Source organism: Nothobranchius furzeri, chromosome 7, assembly GCF_043380555.1.
Source record: "Nothobranchius furzeri strain GRZ-AD chromosome 7, NfurGRZ-RIMD1, whole genome shotgun sequence".
NCBI lineage: Eukaryota > Metazoa > Chordata > Actinopteri > Cyprinodontiformes > Nothobranchiidae > Nothobranchius > Nothobranchius furzeri.
Genome location: NC_091747.1, coordinates 80,113,752 through 80,136,605, shown reverse-complemented (window position 1 = coordinate 80,136,605; position 22,854 = coordinate 80,113,752). Strand labels below are relative to the sequence as shown.

Below are 22,854 nucleotides of genomic sequence, written 5' to 3'. Positions count from 1 at the left end.
ATGCATATGTGTATGCGTGCTTGTATGCGTATGTGTGTATGCATATGTGTATGCGTGCTTGTATGCGAATGTGTGGATGTGTATGTGTGTATGCGTGCTTGTATGCGTATGTGTGTGTGTATGCATATGTGTGTATGCGTGCTTGTATGCGTATGTGTGTATGCCTGTGTGTATGCGTGCTTGTATGCATGCTTGTATGCGTGCTTGTATGTGTGTATGTGTATGCGTGTGTGTATGCGTGTTTGTATGTGTGTATGCGTATGTGTGTATGCGTGCTTGTATGCTTATGTGTGTATGCGTATGTGTTTATGCGTATGTGTGTATGCGTATGTGTGTATGCGTATGTGTGTGTGTGTGTGTGTGTGTGTGTGTGTGTGTATGCGTATGTGTGTATGCGTGCTTGTATGCGTATGTGTTTATGTGTATGTGTGTATGCGTATGTGTGTATGCGTATGTGTGTATGTGTGTGTGTATGCGTGTGTGTGTATGCGTATGTGTATGCGTGTGTGTGTATGCGTGTGTGTGTATGCGTATGTGTGTATGCGTATGTGTGTATGCGTATGTGTGTATGTGTGCTTGTATGCGTGCTTGTATGCGCATGTGTGGATGCGTATGTGTGTATGCGTGCTTGTATGCGTATGTGTGTATGCGTGCTTGTATGTGTATGTGTGTATGTGTATGTGTATGCGTGCTTGTATGCATATGTGTGTATGCGTGCTTGTATGCGTGCTTGTATGCGCATGTGTGGATGCGTATGTGTGTATGCGTGCTTGTATGCGTATGTGTGTATGCGTGCTTGTATGTGTATGTGTGTATGTGTATGTGTATGCGTGCTTGTATGCGTATGTGTGTATGCGTATGTGTATGCCTGCTTGTATGCGTATGTGTGGATGCGTATGTGTATGCGTGTTTGTATGCATATGTGTGTATGCGTGTGTGTATGCGTGCTTGTATGCATGCTTGTATGCGTGCTAGTATGTGTGTATGTGTGTGTGTATGCGTGCTTGTATGTGTGTATAAGTATGTGTGTATGCGTATGTGTGTATGCGTGCTTGTATGCGTATGTGTGTATGAGTGTGTGTATGCGTGCTTGTATGCGTATGTGTGTATGCGTGTGTGTATGCGTGCTTGTATGTGTATGTGTGTATGCGTGTGTGTATGCGTATGTGTATGCGTATGTGTGTATGCGTGCTTGTATGCGTATGTGTGTATGCGTGCTTGTATGCGTATGTGTGTATGCGTGTGTGTATGCGTGCTTGTATGTGTGTATGTGTATTCGTATGTGTATGCGTGCTTGTATGTGTGTATGCGTGTGTGTATGCGTGCTTGTATGTGTGTAATGTGTATGTGTGTATGCGTGCTTGTATGTGTATGTGTGTATGCGTGTGTGTATGTGTGCTTGTATGCGTGCTTGTATGTGTGTATGCGTATGTGTGTATGCGTGCTTGTATGCGTGTGTGTATGTGTGTATGCGTATGTGTGTATGCGTGCTTGTATGCGTGTGTGTATGTGTATGTGTGTATGCGTATGTGTGTAAGCGTGCTTGTATGCGTGTGTGTATGTGTGTATGCGTATGTGTGTATGCGTGCTTGTATGCGTGTGTGTATGTGTGTATGCGTGTGTGTATGCGTGTGTGTATGTGTGCTTGTATGTGTATATGCGTATGTGTGTATGCGTATGTGTGTATGCGTGTGTGTATGCATATGTGTGTATGCGTGTGTGTATGCGTATGTGTGTATGCGTGTGTGTATGCGTATGTGTGTATGTGTGTGTGTATGCGTGCTTGTATGCGCGCGCGCGCGCGTGTGTGTGTGTGTGTGCATGCATGCATGTATGTGCGATTTGTGTACTTGTATGCACCTGTGTGTGCATACATGTGTGTGTAGGGAGACTGGGTTTTATGACTTTGTCCGTTTGGTTTGTGCATCCTGTATTCCTGTCATGCTTTCTGGCAAATTACTCTAATTCCCTCTGAGATTAAAAAAGTATCTTTGAATTGAATTTGAAACACCAACTCCCACAACCCTCAACCCTTTCCCACACACCCACACACACACACACACACCCCCACACACACACACACTCACACTTAAGAGATTACATAGACACATTGGTACACAAATGTGTGTGTAGACATTATTTATAGACTGCCATTTCCTTGTGTTTATTTACCTGTTCATCAGCATAAATGGCCACAGTTTTTAGTGTTTACATCCAACCTGGTTCTGGAATTGAGTTTGGAATATCTCAGCACAGATTAGCGGATACCAGTGTCATGTTTTTAGAACCCATGATTGCTTCCTGTCTTGCTTCTACCCCTCAGCTCCCCCCAAAGAGCTGTGCGTACACATTCATTGACGTGTTTCTGTTCAGGGACTCTGCGTGCACATCTGTGCTGCCTCTCGGCGTATAGAGAGAAACTCACTCTGACTTGCCTTCTCATGGTTCGGCAGGGCTTCCCCTCTTTCACATACGATTATGGAAAAATCCCACAGCCTCTCACACCAGCGACAAAACACAGAGCCTCGTTTGGATTGTTCCGCGTTTGTGTAATTCGGCAGAAGACGGGAAATAAGGCCATGCAAGTGAACCTGCTTTGAGACGTTGCCAGAGTCCATCGCTAAACATAGAATGTATGTTTTGGCTTATGTGGCATCCTCTGTATTAAATGCTCTTAGTCTTGATGGATGGAGATTTAAAGCCCAATTGTACTAACTGCAAATCAGAAATACAAGGCCTCTCTATTCATTGTTTTAATTCTATTCATTGTTGGGTGGATTTGCATAAAAAGCTGAATGTTTTACATGGAGATCCATCTTGTCAAGTAAATCAAAGGACAGGCTGGGACTGAGCTGAGGGCGCCTCGGCCATTTAAATGTATAGAATTCAGAAAAGCCTCATCAGACATGGGCCAGCGCTTCCAAAAGAGATTGGCCTTGTGGATGGCCCCTCGTATAATCACCTGAGCATTGCATTGGCATATAGGGATAGGACATCCTGACCTAGACTCAGCCACGTTCCGCTGGTTCGGCAGCCTCGTAAATGTCAAATCTGAACTTAATGAAGATAAGTTGTGAGCCTTTGCAGAGTCTCTTCCACACATTAGCTTAAGCAAAAGAGAAAAGTGACACGTTGACCTTGAATGATGCACTGGTGCTCTGAGATGAACTGTGGAGGAGATGGAAAAGGGGCTCCGACTTTCATCACTGTTAAAATCATGAGCTGAGGTGTTCTGATTTTTATAATCATTATTTCTACGTGATAGTGGACATAAATTCTGGGTCAGAAAGCCCTGAACATAAAACTGATGATTTTAACAAATTCATGTTGAGTTTTATTCAATTCAATCCAATAATACTGTATTAATCCCAGAGGGAAATTAGAGTTTCAGTACACACAATTCTGAGATCAGACATACATACATACATACATACATACATACATACATACATACATACATACATACATACATACATACATACATACATACATATGCGTATATGTATATGTGTGTGTTGGTGAAATTAGGCCTGTGTAAATAACAGACGCACAGAGCTTACAGTTCATCGAGATGTTGTGTGTTTGCCATTCTCGTTTTTCTTTAATTACATAGAAAACTATTTAAGACTGAATTCTCAGCCTCGGCAGCTTGATGGAACCTCGTAGTGGAATATTAAAATCGCTCCCGGATCTCTGCTCCTCTGGTTAGTTTCAGACTGTAGGTATGAGGAGTGCCATTTCCCAAGCTTTTTCTTTTTTCTCATGGAAATACCAAACGCAGGCCTCGAGCATGAGCTCATTCTCAGGCTGCGCCAAGTCTGGCTCAAGAGTCTCCACCTCCATACGAGCTGTCACTCCCACACCGACGGGTCCGTCATCGTTTTAGCGTTGGCCATTTTCTGTCTGCCTGTCCCTTTTATAAATGTATCCTTCTTCATCTGCCTCCCGTGACAGATGTTCTTAACCTCATTTCATCACACATTGCTTCTGGAAATGTGTTTATCTCCTAGAATTAGAAATAGATTTTTACAAAAATAGATATTTAAAATATTCTGGGGGAAAATCTGTCATTCCAGATTTGGTGAACTTGGTAGAATTAGATGAAGGGAACTGGGCTTCTTTTAGATTTTTGAAGAGATTTTTCTTCTGGTGAGACGAGGTTTAAAAGTATCGGGATAAATAATCTGGAAGTTTACACTTTTCCATTTGAAGATCCGTTTCGGGAAGTTCCAAAGAATGTTTTTCTTTCGTTTGTCAATTGAACTTGATGAAATAAAACGTTACCGTTCATTAAAGCTCCAACATTGTTGGGTCAAATGCATAACCTCCACCTTTCAATGCAAAGTTGTTATTTAAAATTGTCTCATGTTGAGAAATGATGGTCTTGTATCTGTTTAGCTCAAATCTTAAAGATATTTTTGTGATCTGTTAACAGCTTTTGTTGTGAATCGCTCTACTCTCCAACCTTTAGCCACATATCAGTAGCGCTCTACCTGCCCGGTCAACCAACTGGTAGAAAATACCGTCAGTCCCACATCTTTTAGAAGCCTTCAATGCACTTAAACAACAACAACAACAACAACAACAAAAAATAGAATAGTAAACCAAATTTATTTTTTAATTAGAAATATGGAGATGTTTGAAAAAAAGGAAAAACGTTGTGACATTGCATTATCATTACCTTAAAATGATTAGTTATTATTTCCTAGTGCACTAAAGCCTTTGTTACTCAAAAGCAAAACATGCAAAATGGGAGTTTTGTCATTGCTTTTTTACTTGTTGAGGAAGTTAAAGGACTTATTTATGGTCATTTTTAAGGTTTGCAAAGGTCGATTAGTGGTGGCAGCCATCTTGGGTGGAGTAGACAGTTAAAGATATTTTATATCCAGCCTGTACATCTTATTATTACTTACTGAAAATTTGATTCAAATCTGCCGGAGCCCACATCACATTGTGCGATTTGTGACCGTCTTAGCCAAATCCCTTATCGGGAGCATATTAATCGTCACATAATCGTGTAAGAAGATGGTGAACGTGAGGGTGATTTGCAAATCTGTGGTCGTCCAGTCTGACCGGCTCTGCGACAGCTTTTTGAGCCTCCGACAGTCTACAAGCAACCCTGTCTGCAACCGACTAATGAAAACGCGCCTTTGGGACTCAGCAGCAGCAAGATTCCACCCATCTGAGCTTCGGCTTCAGTTTGTTTATAATGCGAATTATAACCTACACACCAGCTTTTATTTTTGTTAATAGCCCAAGTTAAACTAGAATTATACTTTAAATAATTAAACTACATTTTTAGACCATCAGATGAATTGTGAAAACTGAGAGGAGATGAGCTCACGAACATAAAAAATCAAATGCAAAACCATGAGATCTCTGTGCTGTTGGTGGAAATTGATCACATTCAACCAATAAGGATGGTTCAGAAGCATTTTGATGCAGAGGGACAGAGGAAGCTGCGCTCGGTGACAGCGGGAGTGATCTATCGCCCACCTGGATCTACTTCATCCTTCCTGTCTGACTTTCACATTGCCTGCTGGTGGTGGTCGGAGGGACCGGTGGCGCCAGTGCTCGGCAGCCTCGCCTCTGTCAGTGCGCTCCAGGGCAGCTGTGGCTACATCGTAGCTCATCACCACCAGTGTGTGAATGTGTGTGTGAATGGGTGAATGACTGATTGTGTTGTAAAGCGCCTTGGGGGGTTCCAGGACTCTAGAAGGCGCTATATCAAATACAGGCCATTTACCATTTTCAGGATCTCCTATCTTCAACTATTAAACTAGACAGGATAATCATTGTTGGAGATTTCAACATCCATGCTGAGGATCTATCTAACAGCTCCACTAGGGAGTTCCTAAACATTATGAACTCTTTTAACTTCTCTCAACACGTGTCTGGTCCCACTCACAGAGCAGGCCACACCCTGGATCTGGTCTTTTCCTACGGACTTCTTATTGATAAGCTGCAGATACATGATGTTGTGTTCAGTGACCATAAGTCAGTTTCTTTTCATATTAACCTAAATTCTGAATCTCTTTTACCAGTCTCTGCTAAGCAAAGACGTATTATCAACAGTTCTACCATTTTAAATTTCTCCTCCCTCTTTGACTTTGTACCTCCTTCCTCTGATGACGTAGAGCTCCTTACCAACTCATTTAATGATCACTGCCTCAGAATTCTAGATCAGGTCGCCCCTTACAAAACCAGCCACAGTTCCAGTGCCTCCAGTTCACCCTGGCTGAACAACCAGATTCTTGAACTTAGACGCTCCTATAGAAAAGCGGAACGACGGTGGAAGAGGACAGGTCTGGTTGTTCATCGCGAATATTTTAAAGAACTTCTAGAGTCATACAACGAAGCTGTAGAAAATGCCAGGTCTTCTTTCTTCAGCAACCTCATATGTCAAAATAAGAATAATCCTAAGGTTTTGTTTGATACCATCTCCAGCATCGTGTCTTCTCCTCCGCAGCAGGCTCAGCTATCTTCAGCTGATGACTGTAACAGATTTCTCCACTTTTTTGCAAACAAGGTGTTAAATCTGAGATCCAGCATTCCACCAGCCCTCGCCCCCTCAGGAGGGGAGGCCCCCCCAGTGCTCCGAGTCGTTCACCTCCTTCTCCCCAATTACACTAAATGACTTAACCTCAATAATCAGTCAGATGAAACTCTCATCATGCTCATCAGATATCTTAACTCCCTCTGTTTTAGTCGGGTCCCTTGCCTCCATCAGTCCATCTCTGTTGACTATGATTAACAGCTCACTGAGCCAAGGCTGTGTTCCATCTTACTTTAAAAATGCAGTAGTGACTCCTCTCTTAAAGAAACCCAACCTTGACGCCAGCTCCACCAGTAACTTTAGGCCCATTTCTAAGCTACCTTTCATCAGCAAAGTACTTGAGAAGGTTGTGGAAACCCAACTCAGATCCTGGTTTTCTAAGTCAAAGATCTCTGACCCCTTCCAGTCTGGCTTTCTGAAGCAGCACTCAACTGAGACTGCTCTAGTAAGGGTGCATAATGACCTCCTGATGGCTGCTGATGCAGGGAAATGCTCTGTCATGGTCCTGCTTGACCTCAGTGTAGCTTTTGACACTGTAGACCACAACGTTCTACTAAACAGGTTAAATGCCCTGGCTGGGATTTCAGGTTCTGCTCTAGACTGGCTCTCTTCCTATCTCACTAACAGAACATTCACAGTGAAGTCAGATACCTTTTCATCAGACACTGCCTCTCTAACCTGCGGGGTCCCACAAGGTTCAGTTCTAGGGCCTCAACTATTTGTGTTCTATATTCTTCCTCTAGCTGGCATCATTCAGTCTTTCCCTGACATCTCCTACCACATCTACGCTGACGATATACAGCTCTATATGTCCTTCATGCCACACCAGTTGGACAGGCTGGCCACCCTTGTATCCTTGGACCCAGACCAGTAACTGGCTGTCCAGGAACTTTCTTGTTCTCAACGCCAACAAGACAGAGACCCTGATCTCTGCACCCCCGGAACTTAAGCCAAAAAATCGATCAGGAAATTGCCTCCTTTTGCCCATCAGCCAAGTCCAATATTAGAAACCTGGGAGTTATTTTTGATTTAAAGGGACATTATGGAAGTGTGACAGCCAAAACATGTATAGAAATAATAAATTTCTTCTTCATACATTCTCCTGCAATGCCCTGGTCCTGTAGAATGAGCCCTGGCATTTTTACTGTGATTGCCTGTTTTTCTGTAAAATCACAGAAAAAGAGAGATGCTCGGGTCGAGCAGGCTGCTTCATGCGCGTTCATGCTCAGGCATCGCCCGTAGCATTTGCTATCCGTAGCTTTAGCGGCAGAGAGAGAGGCAGTGCCACTTTGTCGCTGTTCCTAACGCCTAGTGATGAACCTAGCAACATTTCTGAGGACCCTTAGCTACTTTCTTCTAGATCTTTCCTGCAAAATAGCAACAAAATAGCCATTTTTGCTCCGAAACCTTTTTTCAACGTTGTTTCAGCTGTAATCAAGAATATAAACATTACAGATACAAAAGACATCACTGGTGTTATAGCTCACCCAGTAAGACGGCGGACTCCCATGCGAAAGACCCGAGCTCGATTCTGGATGTGATCATAGTTTATTTTAGCCTGGCAAGCCAGACTAAATAAAGGTATTATTTAGTCTGGCCATGCTCCATTGATGGCTCTCGGTTGTGGGGCGGGTTCTACCGTTGTATTTCAAATGATCTCCGCATTCCACTGGACAATGAATGTGACATACTCTTGTTTCACTCTGTTGCATCCTCCCACCCACCAGGCATATAGAGTGCCCTGATTGGCCCACAAAGCGGATAAAGCTCTGTGATTTGTTCACTAAGCAGATGGAGCACTATGATTGGCCCACCGTTATGGACCAATCACAGCTCATTATGTGTTTGAAACCCCTCTAGAGAGCTGTGATTGGCCAACCAGAGTCCTGGTAGGAGCTGTGGAGGTTCCAATGGTGCATGCCTAGACCAAACTTTGCAAAGCAAGAATTTGGTCTAGTTCACTAGGCTAAGTTTATTTAGTTTCTTTTTACATTATTGGTATATTTTTTACAGTAAGATGCCCAAATTTTTATTTGAGACTCGCCGAACGGCATTGAATTCACAGATAAAAAAGATGTGGGTTCAACTTTTATTTTGGAACAATTTTTCAAGCAAGGGAAGGAAATGATCTGAGCATGCAGGAGGACTGACCCATCATAAACCTTTGTCGGCTGTGCTGAAGAGAAAGGTACAGACCCAAATTATTTAATTAATTAGCTGCACGTTCTCCTGTCCTCTGGGCCACACACACACACGGGACTGTCTAAGCTGTTATTTTCGTTAAGGAGTGTGCACGTACAGCATGCGCGCCTCGTGCACAAGCCTACTATTGAAGCTGCCGTTACACTTTTGGCCTGAGGGGGCAATTGCGAGCCTAAAAATTCTAAACTCCATAAAGTCCCTTAGACTCACACGTCAAAACCATCTCCCGCTCTTGTTTCTTTCAACTGAGAAACATTTCAAAAGTCCGTAAACTGGTTTCTACTGCAGATCTGGAAAAAATCATCCATGCCTTTGTGTCATCATGCTTAGACTACTGTAACGCTCTTTTTACTGGTCTCAGCAAAACCTCCCTCTCACGCCTTCAAGCCATCCAAAATGCAGCAGCCAGACTCCTAACCAAATCCAGCAGACGAGCTCACATCACTCCAGTTTTACAGTCCCTCCACTGGCTCCCGGTAGAATATAGAATACAGTTTAAAGTTTTAGTCCTGACCTATAGAGCTCTTAACATCCAGGCTCCAAGCTACCTATCTGAGCTTTTATCCCCACACACCACCTCTCGGAACCTTAGATCCACATCTGAAAACCTCCTGGCTGTTCCTCGAACCAGACTAAATACCCAAGTGGACAGGGCCTTTCAGACTATTGCACCCAGACTTTGGAACAGTCTACCTTCAAATCTCCGTCTCTCCAAAACTGTAGAGGTCTTTAAAAAACATTAAAAAAACTCACCTTTTCATCCAGGCGTTTCCCCGCTAAATGTTCTGAAAGATGGCTTTGTCTTTGTTCATACCCTGACTTTGTTTGTACTCCTGGTTTTGTTTACTATTTTGTCACTGCTGTTTTTTTTTATGATCTGTTATCGGTTTGAGGTATTTGCCCTGATTTTACTCATGTTGTACAGCGCTTTGTGATTCATGTCTGCGAAAGGCGCTTTAGAAATAAACTTTTACTTACTTACTGTCACGGAGCTGAGCTGTGGAGCAGGAATTCCCGGCAAAACTTTAGATATTGTAGCGACTGTGACAGATCGTTACTTGTCTGTAGTTTAGTGGGTTCCTGTGTATAAAGGAGGAGAAGGAGGAATGTCCAGCTGACAGCTCTGCTGCTCTGCTTGAAGACAGAAAAGGAGACCCGCAGCCGGAGTCTGACGCCAAAGCGAAGGTTTTGAAAACGACGCTATCTCTTTGAGGAAGAGGTGCCGGGTCATGAACTGACACTAAAAAAGGTGGTTTTATCTTTTCAGCTTTGTTTTTGTTAGCGGTCTGCTTAGTGATGTATGCTTCGGGAGGTGCACTCATGACGCAGTCTGCCTCACTGAAATCAAGCACTGAACTCTTTGGAGTTCTCACGGTGCGACATGAACTTTGTGATGGCCAAAAATCGCACTGTTTGATCCGGCCTTAACCGGGTCTTGAGATACTTTGCTAAGAGACAAACTCCTTTTGGTGGTAGGCACTAAATATACCAGAAGTAACCAAACTCCCACTGTAAAAACAAATTGATTGACCAATAATAATGGCCAAACCAATATTTGTTATGGATTTATTTGCTTCTGTGGTTTCATTCTTCCACATCTTTCTCTTTATTCATCAAACTACTTCTTGTGTTGTGTTTATTTCAGCTTTGTGAACCAGTTCTGTTCTTAAATTTGATGTCACAATAATTCAGTATTTTAGTTAAAGGAGAAAATGGAAACATTTAAAGGTAAAGATTAAAAGCCTCGTCCCTCCTCACGCTGCTGAGCTGCTGGTGAGCTGTGTGATGATGTCCAGAAGCGGCTCAGCCGGCGTCTGCTCTGACATTTATGGTCCTATACCTCTTCATTAACACCATCTAACCAAGCATACGAGTCCGGCTGCCCAGCTCTCCTCTGGTTCTCTGGAGGTGGAGGATTAATTGGTGGCTGTGTGTGAACAAGACATGGTGAAAACGGTGTGTTTATAAGGAGGTGGTGCACAAGAAAGTGCGTGTTTGTTTTTATGTAGACACGTTAAGGTTAGAGATCTATTTCTGCATCATCAGTCGTTATGAGACAGATCTGAGATGTACTAATCCAAGAAGAAAAACACGAGGTTCTCATGATCTTGGATTATATTTCTCCTTTTTGTTTCCATCAGGCGGTGGAGTCTCAGATCAGGAGTTTTGGACAGACACCCTGTCAGCTGCTTATTGAGCCACACGCACCAAGGAGCTCAGCAATGCAAGTGGTAAGTGGTGCACTAACGTAGCTCATCGAAACGCTGACCTGTTCTTTGATTACATGAAGTTTCAAAAAGCGGGTCTAGCAGTCGAGTATCTACCTTGACTTGTGCAACACACTTCTGTCGACACTGAGCTCTTCTTATGATCGGTGACTTATTCCTTTCTTTATTTTCCATTTCCCCCCGTCGGCCCGTATCCTTGTTCTACTGTGGGAAAATGCAGTTCTGGTTTTTAAGGGATCCCCTCAATCATAATTAGTGAGGTGTTTTTGAAGGGGAGAGATCACAAGCGTTTGTGTGCCTTTAGTTGGAGGGTTTTCAGGGGGAGGAAAGGCAAAGACTCACGCTGGAAACTTGGTTCTGAGCCAGATTTTCCACCTGAGCTGGAGCAGATCGACTAAAGAGAGCAGTGAGCCGCAGCTCTGAAGCGGTGGCCCTTTAAGGGCCAAGAAGTGCAGTCGGCAGTGCCTGCTTGTGATGGGTTGAGGTCCCAGGAGTGCCTATTAGTGCGGTGTCCCTGCGGCGCTGACAGCTGGCTGTAGACCACCACCCAGCACACACACAACCTCTAGCTGTTCCTCAGCATCTGACTCACAACTGTGTGGGCGGATACCTACGAAAGGGTTTTATTTTTACTCCGTTTTCAAAGACAAACTATTCAGAAACAGATTTCAGCCCCTCGGTTTCCTCCAACTGCTCTGCTCACTTAGCGTTAGCGTGATCGCGCTCTCCACTCTCTCTCCTGCTCTCGCACGTGAGTGTGTTGTCAGAGTGTCGGCATCTGCCCATGCTGGTGGTAATGATACCGTCAGTGCTCCTAGTTAGCTGTCAGACACGCCGGATTTTCTCAGGTCTGTTCCTGATGTTAAACACTGATGTTCCTCTTCTTTACACGCGAGGAGGAAAATAGCTTTCTGTTCAAGCTGCTAAGTACAAACACTTCTTAAAGTGTTCAAAAGCTTGTCTAAGCAGAGGAAATGGTCTGACAGCTCAATGGAAGGACTTTTGGTTATAGCTAGATATGTTCTCTGTTGTATGTTCAGAAAAACACGTTTAAATCAGTGACTTCTATAATATAAAATATCCATGAGCATTTCTATACACTTCATAATTCATAAAGCTCAGAAAATAAAGCTTTATAGTTTTTTAATAGGCTGACAAAACTATGGTTTAACAGTTGAAGAGCTAGTGGATTGTGGTGAGATCTGTTTTTGTGCTGCCTCTGATAAAAACCGCTGTGGTTGAATAAAAGAATATTCAGTGCAGGATTTGCTTTTTTGTTATTTAAAAGAAATCGGTTGTCAAATCCCTCTCAGTCAGTCCCTGTAAAACGCTGTTAAATTAACTTTGTACCAAAACATTAGCCTAGAAATCTAGAGCAGGCATAGCAGTAAGTTCTTTATTCCCAACAATAATGTATATTATTTCTTCAACGATGGACTGCCCTGTTGACTGATTGCTGCAGCGATGAGTACTTCATGTGCTTCATTGCTCTGATTGGTTCAAGTGCTGTCCAGTTGTATGTGCAGACAAGTTTCTCCCTATGACCGGTTACTTCAGTGGTTCGCGGTGAGGCTATATGCTGTGCCCATCCAAATAAAAAAGGCATGCACACTAATATGTTGTTGGACTGCCTTTAGCTTTGATCACGGCACACATTTGCTGTGTCGTAGTTTTGATATGGTTCTGCAGCATCACCAGATTTATCTCCATCCAGTGTTGTATTCATGTTTCACCAAGATCTTGCACTGATGATGGTTGAGTCTGACCGCTGCACAAAGCCTTCTCCAGCACATCCTAAAGATTCTCAATGGGGTTGAGGTCTGGACTCTGTGGTGACCGATCCATGTGTGAAAATGACGTCTCATGCTCCCTGAACCACTCTTTCACTAACTGAGCCCGATGAATCCTGGCATTGCCTTCTTGGAAAATGCACGTATCCTCAGGGAAGATGGAATAACCTGGTCATTCAGTATATTCAGGTAGTCAGCTGACCTTGTGTTGCTGAACCTAGACCTGACCAACTGCAGCAACCCCAGATCATAATACTGCCCCCACAGGCTTGTACAGTAGGCACTAGGCATGATGGGTGCATCACTTCATCTGCCTCTCTTCTTACCCTGATGCACCATCACTCTGGAACAGGGTCCACCTGGACTCATCAGACCAGTTTTTAATAATGTGTCATGTCCCTTAGCTCAAAATAAATGTCCCTTTTTTCTGCCTTAATCTATGATAATCTAACGTCTTTCTGCTCCAATTTAAATCCAACTTAACTGTCTAGTTGTTACTAACCGCTATCCTGCTTCTAACCTTCTTAACCTTTCTTTCCACCCTTTCCCTCTTTTCCCCTTGCTGTCACCACCTGGGGCTGCTTCCCTCCAACTTTTGCTTTGCCTTGTCCCCCTGTCCGTTGTGTCCCATTGTCCTGAACAGTATCTTCTCCTGCAGAGCCCCCTGATGTTCACAGAGCAGATGCAGCAAGACGTTATCATGGTGCTGAAGTTCCCGTCCAACTCTCCCGTGACACACGTAGCGGCCAACACCCAGCCAGGCCTGACATCGCCCGCCATCATCACCGTCACCGCCAGCCGCCTCTTTGCTGTCAACAAGTGGCTCGGCCTGGCAGGTGAGAGATTTACCTCTGAAACTTGAACAGGCTTTAGGTTTGTGTCGTCTGCTGATCCATCCTTAGTCAGTAACACTCCTGTGTGTAGCACACGGATTGACCCGTTTCATCCTTTAAATGGACGTTGATTAGAGAGACGGTTGACTGTGTGTTCCAGACAGCAGGATTAGATGTGACACATGCAGCAGCCAGAGTTGGGTCTCACGTCCACCTTCATACTGCAGCCAGTCATTTATCAGAGCCTCTTTTTATGAAACCTTCATCCTGTCTGAGGTGAAAAATTTGTATTTTGTATTTTGGATGAGATCAAACTGAGCAGTAGAATAAAACCATGAGTTTACTGAACAGGAAACCCAGTGGAGTAAGCAAGTATTCACACACACTCCTAATAATAACCTGTAGCATGTATTTTTGGACGTATAAATAGCTTTAATCTTTATCCTTTTGCATTCTGACATAGTTGATGTATAATTCACAGGAGAACTTAGACCGGTAGGTCACTGTCACATGATGGTTTTAGTTTGCAGTGTGTTAAAATGACCTCAAAGGCAGCATAATCTTCACACAAGCACTCCGCTCCAATATTAACCCGATCTGTCTTCTTCTCTGTCAGGTCATCCGAGCTCGGCGGAGCAGCAGTACCAGCTTCCTGTGGAAATCGACCCTCTGATAGGTATGCTGTCATTTCTGACTATTAAAGAATCCACACACACTCAAGTGTGAGGCATATGCACGAAGGGGTTTTGGTGTGTGCTTGTGTGTGTACGTGCGTGCACGTGTGTGTGAGAGAGAGAATCCTGCTGCACGGCGGTGACTCATGGCGCTCTGCAGAGCCGTGTCCCTGGACAGTAGATTAGAGTTGTTTCTCAGCCTCTGCCCCAGTTCACTCGTCATGATGAAGGCCCTGCTCTCTCACTAAAGCATTTGCATGCAAATTGGAATGCAATGAGCTGTGGCCTAGACCAGCATTTCATCATCAACCCCCCCCCCCCCCCCACGGTCCCTTTCCTCCCTCCCTCTCTGCATCTTCTCTGGTTTAATTTGAGCAGAGGGAAAGGACGAGTGTCAGTGGGAATGAATATGAATGTGGTAATAATGTGTGATTGAGAATGCACGGCGGACGGCTGTCAGGACAATATGGGCGCCTCTCATCCTTCACGACTTGTTGATGAGCAGGAGAAGAGTGCCGAGCCGCGGTGATGTATGGGATGCGCCGGCGGAGCAGCGAGGAGAGTCTGCTGTCGTGCACGTGTGCAGAAGGGGGGCTGTTCTTTCTCTCTGAGCGTTGTGGTCACTCCCAGACCATCTCATGCCTGTTCCCCTCCACGTTCTTGACTAGTGACGGTAACCAGAGTTAGTTCTCGGTTATTCATCTTTATCTCCACGTAGGATTCTTTATTTCTCTGCTGTAATGGCCCTTCATGCAGTCAGAATGAAGTAAATTCTGCCGTCATTATTTACACATTCAGGGAATATTTTGAAGAGCATTTCAGCATGTGATGTATTCGCTATTTTTCCTGAAAGCCCACCTTAGAGAGTTATTTTCATCCTTTCATACGTCTATTATTCATTCACGTAGAATTTGACACCGGCCATCATCGCGTGCTGGTTTCTCTCTAAAGCTTAACGGCCAGAGCGCTTCTTTGTGTGAGTGCGTGCACGTTTTGGGGAGGTAGCTGGGAGTTTTGTTCTTGTCAGTAATACATTTACACTGTTTGCATTCCTCCAGGAGTCTGAGCTAAACACAGTAAATCGAGGATGAGCGTTGAGCCGTCGGCGGCTCTGGGGAATGTTAGAAATTGGGTGAAATATTAGTTGGAGGTGATATTCAAAACAGTCTCAGTTTCACCTGCTTTTCTTTGTGCGTTTGACCCCATGAAGCTGGAACAAAAAGGGAAAAGTGTCTCTTTAGCAGACAACAAAAGTAAAGACCAGCAGCTCCATAAATTAGCTTTCTAATGAACGACGCACGCGACCACGATGGATTCTTATGTGGCCTCTAACCGGAGTGGGGACGTGTTTTCTGAGGACTCTGCACACGCTGACATTACTCAGGCTCTTGAACTTTCGTGGAAAATGTGTCGTCCCTATAAACTTAATCTCCAGAATGTTTTATGTAGAAGCTCACAAATCATCTTTGCGCCGAGGCTTCAGCAGAGGAGCATCAAAGGGAGCTCTGTGCCGTTGACTCGCTGCAGCAGCTACTTCCGCCGTGTGTGTCGGAGCACCGTGCAGCACGAACGTCTGAACCTCTAACACGTGAGCTCTTGTTTACTTGGTGTCTTTCAGCCAGTAATGTGGGCACTCATCGCCGTCAGATCCCAGACCTGCTGGATCAGAGCATTCAGATCAGCTCCCAGTGTTTTGTCATCGCAGCCAACAACCGCTTCATCCTGCTGTGCGGCTTCTGGGACAAGAGCTTCCGGGTCTACTCCACGGACACAGGTGAGTTGTGAAAGCTCGAGTGATTCTTTTAACACAAATCCATGAACAAACCTTCAGATGTGGAAGATCTTGTTTTAGATTTTATGCGGCTACACGCTGTCACGGATCACAGCTTTCTACATTAAAGCAGCTTCTCATTCCTCTTTGTGTTTAAATAAAGACTTTGCTCTGCTGGTAAATTAATGGGAAACTAAATGAATTCAATCACATTTTAAACCCTGTTTTAATCCAGGATCCTGAAAAATTCTTAAGTTAGATTTTCCATAATTAGGGTCTTAAAATCCTTTAAAATTACACAAGATCAATTCAAAAGAACTCGCTAAAGAAATTAGCAAATTTCAAAATAGTTCTGAGATTTCTAATATGAGAAACCACCAACGTGTGTGTGTGTGTGTGTGTGTGTGTGTGTGTGTGTGTGTGCGCGCGTGCGGGTATGCGCGTTAGCCACATTAGCTAGTGGGGAGCGTGATCCACGGGGAAGTGCGGATACTGAGGTACTTTGGTCAGAGCAATGACAGATTGCTACAATTTAAGGGGAAGAAGTTAATTTTTTAAATTTGTAAATCTTTAAATAAATCTTCTACCTTCTGTCCTCATCAAGAAAAAAACAATTAAATAAGTATTTTTATTCCTTTGAGGTAGTATGTGGTATAGTGTAAAACAATAATGCAATAAATAAATGTAAGACAAGTTTTTCAAGTATTGATAAAATAATAGGATAAAAAAATTTCATTAATAATATTATCATACCCGTATTTTAAATAAATGTATTTACTTAGTTTTCCCCCGGAGGATCAGTGCACGCTTCAGTGGGATTGAACCATGAATGGGTTTAAGCCTCTCTACACCCCTACAAACACCTAAAGATCTCTGCAACAGACTGTTATAATGTATTCTGCTGCTTTATTTGTTATTATTACTAAATAGAGCCGACTCTTGTTTTTATTTGTGCTTCCTGCTCACAGCTGCCAGCTGTAGTACTTCCACCTACCGGTGGGATTAGGCCACACGCTACAGAAGCACTGAACTCTTCAGGTGCATTTTGTGGTTACTGGTTACACGCATGGCTTTAGCTAGGAGGGGTTAGCAGTCCAGTTTAGTGTTTCCAGCATAACCCGTCCTCATGAGGCGTTACTGAGCTGAAAAACACTGTCAAAGGGTCCGTGTGTGTTAGAAATGGGCCGGTGTGTGTGGCTTTAAGAGGAAAGTGTTGCATTCTCTACACCTGATATGTGCATGCACGTATTCAGTTCAGACCTTTACACACACACACACACACACACGCACGCACGCACGCACGCACGCACGCACACACACACACACACACACTCGCACACACACACACTCACGCATACACACACGCGCACACACACTCACGCATACACACACACACACACAGACAGAAAATGCTATCAGGTCAGAGGTCCTAAATGAAACTGTCTGAAGCTTCATCTCCGTACCCCCCCCCCCCCCCATGCTACATGCATCTATACAGCAGAGTCCGATTCAATTTCTCTGCGGGCCAGGCCCTCCCTGTCTCTTCTGGAGGAGGGAGGGCAGTGCAGAGATGGCTCTATTGTGCGACTGCCACAAGGGTGTGCACCTGGAACGGTTTAATCGCTCGCGCTCAACAGCTGCCGCCAGGGTCCCCAGCTCCCCCAGGTAAAGAACGGACGGATTTTATCAATTACAGGGCTTGATTTGGTGCAAAAGCTCAAAGCACAGCCAGCACGCACGTGGATCCAGGTCAGCGTGCACGCATATGTGCAAGTTAGAATTTGTGTTAAATCTCTGATGCATGGTAGCTATTATTGTAGCAGCCATCATTACTTACACTCATCGTTTAAAGAAACGTCAAACATTTCACGTCTTTGATGTCTGTGTTCGGCTTTCATAACGATCCCCGTCGTTTTAGCCAGAGACGTTATCTGGTGAGCGGCCACGCGGACGCCCAGACACAAATGTCACATGCAGCAGGCTATCCACTGTTTGACTGCAGAGGTCACACTTTGAGGGGCGTAATGAATATTACACAGCTCGACGGTGGAGCTGCGGTCTTGAAATCTGACAGCAATTAGACTCTTTAGATACACACACCCAGCACACGCTTGGGCGCTCACACAAAGCTGGAGAAAACATTTGTTCTTGTCGTGGGATTAACAGAATTCTGAAGGAGTGTGGATCAACTAACCGAGCTGCACCTAGAACTCGTCTCTCCTCTGTTGTTAAAATGTGTTCCTACTTCTTTAAGCCCATCACACCATTTTCTGCTGAAGCTCAAGTTCTTGTGTGCTGTTTGCAGGCAAACTGACTCAGATAGTGTTCGGGCATCGGGATGTGGTGACGTGTCTGGCTCGCTCGGAGTCCTACATCGGAGGAGACTGCTACATCCTGTCGGGCTCCAGAGATGCCACCCTGCTGCTGTGGTACTGGAACGGAAAGCACAGCTGCATCGGAGAGAGCTCAGGCAGTGAGTACAAAGCCGTGCGGCTACACACACACGCGCAGGAGTATTGTCTGAGTGCTCACCCTCCCAGACAGTCGTGACTGTGTGATTTACGGCCTCCCTCTCTAAAGTAACAACTAGTTTCGTCTGACCAGGCCAGGCCCCCCCCCCATACAGATTGGATTTCGCAGCTCCGTCGCTCCAGGAACAGCTTTCGATGATGCGTGTGTGTGTGCGTGCGTGTGTGTGTGTTTCTGCAAAGCCAGATACTGTGTGTCCACGTCTCAAGTGTGTGTGAGAATCTGTCTTTAATGCGAGTGAAAGTGAGGGCCACTTAGAGACGTTAAATGTAATGTTGGGGATGGAGGGAGGGGTCGTGGGCCGGCACATGAAAGTTCACCACGATCCAAAGGCCAGGAGGTCACTCTAGTCAATAAAAGTGAAAAATGTCACGGGCCTCCCCGTGTTACCATAACATATGGCATTAGCTATGATCAAAGCATGGCTAACACGTCGCTCAGGCCTCGGCCTCCTCAGCACTAATTTGGCCGGCTCAGATCGGCCTGCGTGCCGTTAAGTGATCCGTCACAAATGGGATGAAATTTATGACAAATTGAGATTTGTTTAATGAGCCACTTTTCCATATGAAGAATAGCTAAGGCACTGATGTGCAAATGTGACATTGTAGGAAAATTAGGTTTTAATTTTTAGTGCTTTATTTATTTTTACTTTAATTAAATAATGATGAATCGGAGCTAAAATAGAATAAAAATCAACTTATCTGCACTATAAGAACATAAACTGAGATTTCCTGCATTAAAAAGGGAAATATTACAAGCAAATAATCATTTTACCAGGATTTTTCACACAGAAGTTTTGGATCCACGTTTACACGCCTGATACCAACAAAAGTTTGAAGTTGTGTGTGTTGGTTTATGAGCTAGCTTAAGGCTAGTTACCATGGTGAACCTGAAGGATCGGACATCGCCCCAGACATGAAGCTCTGGTGCAGGCGCACTTACACTCACACACACATGCACTTACACTCACACACACATGCACTTACACTCACACACACATGCACTTACACTCACACACACATGCACTTACACTCACACACACATGCACTTACACTCACACACACATGCACTTACACTCACACACACATGCACTTACACTCACACACACATGCACTTACACTCACACACACATGCACTTACACTCACACACACATGCACTTACACTCACACACACATGCACTTACACTCACACACACATGCACTTACACTCACACACACATGCACTTACACTCACACACACATGCACTTACACTCACATACACATGCACTTACACTCACACACACATGCACTTACACTCACACACACATGCACTTACACTCACACACACATGCATTTACACTCACACACACATGCACTTACACTCACACACACGTCTTTCTTTATTCTGCTTCCAAACAATGAAGTTCTGGAAAAGCTAAAATCGGCACACACACACACTCACACACACTGATGCCGAGTACGCACACATCACACAAATTCCTCCTTTACTCATAATGATCTGTGGACATCTTTACACACGTCATTATCTTGACGCAGGCCCATCCGAAGGGCTGATATGACATGAACACACTGACCTTTGCTCCTTTGGTTCAGGCTTTAAGCAAGTTGGATTTCAGATGTCCTACTGCCCTCTGCTGGTAGGAATAAGATGTTTGCGTATTTCAGCGTTGGCTTCATTTATTCAAAAGCAACATCTTGCCTGAAGAAATGGCAGAACAGGAACTTCTTGGATGATGTTTGCTTTAATATGTGACATCAGAGATGATCGGTACTGGTTTTTACATTTTTATGACACAACCTCTTTGTACCACGAACGCGTTTTCCTCCAAACTCTGCAGCTTTTTCTGTTCTCATTCAAAATGTGAAAACTTGACAGATCAGAGGTTCAGTTTTTGTCTGTTTGGTACAACGGGCCTAACCGTAGTCACAGAGAATGTCCCAAGTTTAAGTATGATAGGAAGTGTGTGTGTGTGTGTGTGTGTGTGTGTGTGTGTTATCTGTAGTGGAGATTAAGAGTTCACCCATTTCCAGTGATGGACAAGCTCTGGCCCAAACGGAGGCACGGCAGCATTCTAGTCTGGGCTGGTATCAAATTCCCAGCCTGGTTTATTGTCCCAGTCTGCCCTGACTGTGGTGGATACTGGTAAAAGGCTGGAATGCTTATTTCTGAACAATGCAGCATCAATTAAATTCAGTTTAATTCTGGAGTAAGCATGATGGTTAAAGCATCAACCCAGTCATGGTGCTGATGAAAACACCAGTTCATGCTTAATCAGACATGTCCCATTGTTCCCACGGGAACACCGGAGTGTTGTGCAGTAAAGGACATGGATGGTGTTTCTCAGCCGTGTGTTTGTTCACTTTAAAGAGCGTTTGAGTAATGATACGAGCAGCCTGTCCCAAAATCTGAGGCTTATATTGTTTTTATCAGCTGAGTTAGCTTAGCAGCTAAATCATCTGGACATCATCTGTAGTCACGGCAGTGTGGAGGAATACGTTTGGGCCTGTTTATGCTTTGTAGAGTAAATGAATGGGTACCGCGTTACGATAAGGGTCCCTTTATTAACATGACTTAGTGCATTATTAAGCATTAATAAATGTTTCTGATATTAACTATGAAGTTTCCTTATGGTTAGGACAAAGGGCCGGGGCTTAGTAATGCATTACTTAATATTAACATGTATATTTATTTATGCTTAATAATGCACTAATTAATGTTAATAAATGGACCCTTGTTGTAGTGTTACCCATGTATGTAATATACATTTAAAGAGTTTTCTTTCTTTCTTTTTTTGTTCAAGTCTGTTGAGTAATTTATTTTGAACAAACTAATATATTATTATACTAAACTAGTCTTAAATATTATTTAACTGAATAGATAACCGCAGGGAAAACTGGAAAAATGAGAATATGGTGCAAAAGTCCATTTATGTCAGTAATCTAACTTAGACTGAGAGACCATCCAAAGGCACAGGAAGCCTTTGCAGGTGTTTAGGGTTTATTAGCTGATTAAATAATAGTCTGAGATTTTGAAGGTAGGGTTTTCATACGGTGTGAGCCAATTAAGGCTCGAAATGTCTGTCTATCATGTATTAGTTTAACCTTTAGGCTGAATTATTGATCTAAATAAACTTTTGCACTGTATTCTAGTCTTTCCCGTCTCTTCTGTCGTATAAGTAGGAACACACACTCTCTCCAGGCTTGTTTCCATCAGATCTGATGACTTACAGCTGGTTGTGCAGCGTGACCCCAAACAGTTCAGATATATTTAAAACCCGCTCGTCTTTCTGAAGTTTTATGATGTACTTGATCTTACCTGTGTAAAATGAAGCTTAGCTCACAAAGAAGGATTAATGTCCTCACACTGTGTGTAATATATATGTATACACACACACACACACACACACACACACACACACACACACAGCTCCCAACTCTGGTCACATCCAGGTTTAAGATCGTGATCAGACGTGGCCTCTAATTTAATCCAAACAGCAGGTCGAGGCTCCGAACTGCTGCAGTTTATTCATCTTATCATCTTTATAGATCTTCACTGAGTCCGGACCAGCCTCCTCCTCCTCCTCCCACTCATGTGTTTGCCTTTAGTGAGGACCAGGCTGTTGACTAGCTGAAATGTGGATGTTTGGGTTGCTGCTCGGGTGGGAACGGGAGCGTTTGGGTGGCGGTGAAGTGAGCAGCTTGATGCACGGAGTCAAAACTATCAGCTGCCTTTAAATATTATGAGATCAGTAACTGGTGACAAATTTTCTGCTGATTTTTTATCAGTTTGAAAACAAATAAGCTGTTTTTTGTATCTCACACACACACACACACACACACACATACACACACACACACACACACACACACACACACACACACACACACACACACACACAGGGTCCTCTCCTGGGCTGATGTTCTCTAAGGTATGGGGTCCTCTGCACTGTACATGTGGGTCTCAGTGATTTAAAGTATTGCTCGTATGCAGCTTGCCCTCGTGTTTCGAGGCCACTGAGCACGTTGGTCTTTCAGCTAAATCTAACGACGCTGCAACAGCAGCTGTGGCTTTTTGGGAGAAAGGAAGGGTCTCATCAGGAAACCTGTTAACAGTTTTTATGATTTCATTCAATAAAGGAGATGCGTTAAGTCATAAAAATACTGAAATACTTTGTACTGGGATTTTTTTCAGGAAAAATGTTTCAAGACAAATGGGTTAAAGTGGTATCTTTATTAAAACCCTCTGATAACATTAAAGGTATTTATGTGA

At 43.9% G+C, this 22,854-nt stretch overlaps 1 protein-coding gene across 7 annotated transcripts in view; it reads left to right on the top strand.

The window, feature by feature from the left end:
* The window catches only part of lrba (LPS-responsive vesicle trafficking, beach and anchor containing), a 241,352-nt gene that overhangs the window by 210,776 nt on the left and 7,722 nt on the right, over positions 1-22,854 (top strand). For 5 of the 7 annotated variants that reach the window (XM_054751516.2, XM_054751519.2, XM_054751518.2 and 2 more), the window contains exons 48-52: positions 10,900-10,989; positions 13,420-13,612; positions 14,226-14,285; positions 15,902-16,057; positions 18,360-18,527. In XM_054751516.2, coding sequence (XP_054607491.2) covers positions 10,900-10,989; positions 13,420-13,612; positions 14,226-14,285; positions 15,902-16,057; positions 18,360-18,527 — 667 coding nt within the window. The remainder of the gene's footprint in view (positions 1-10,899; positions 10,990-13,419; positions 13,613-14,225; positions 14,286-15,901; positions 16,058-18,359; positions 18,528-22,854) is intronic. The other 2 variants (XM_054751521.2, XM_054751520.2) reach the window with 1 other exon arrangement.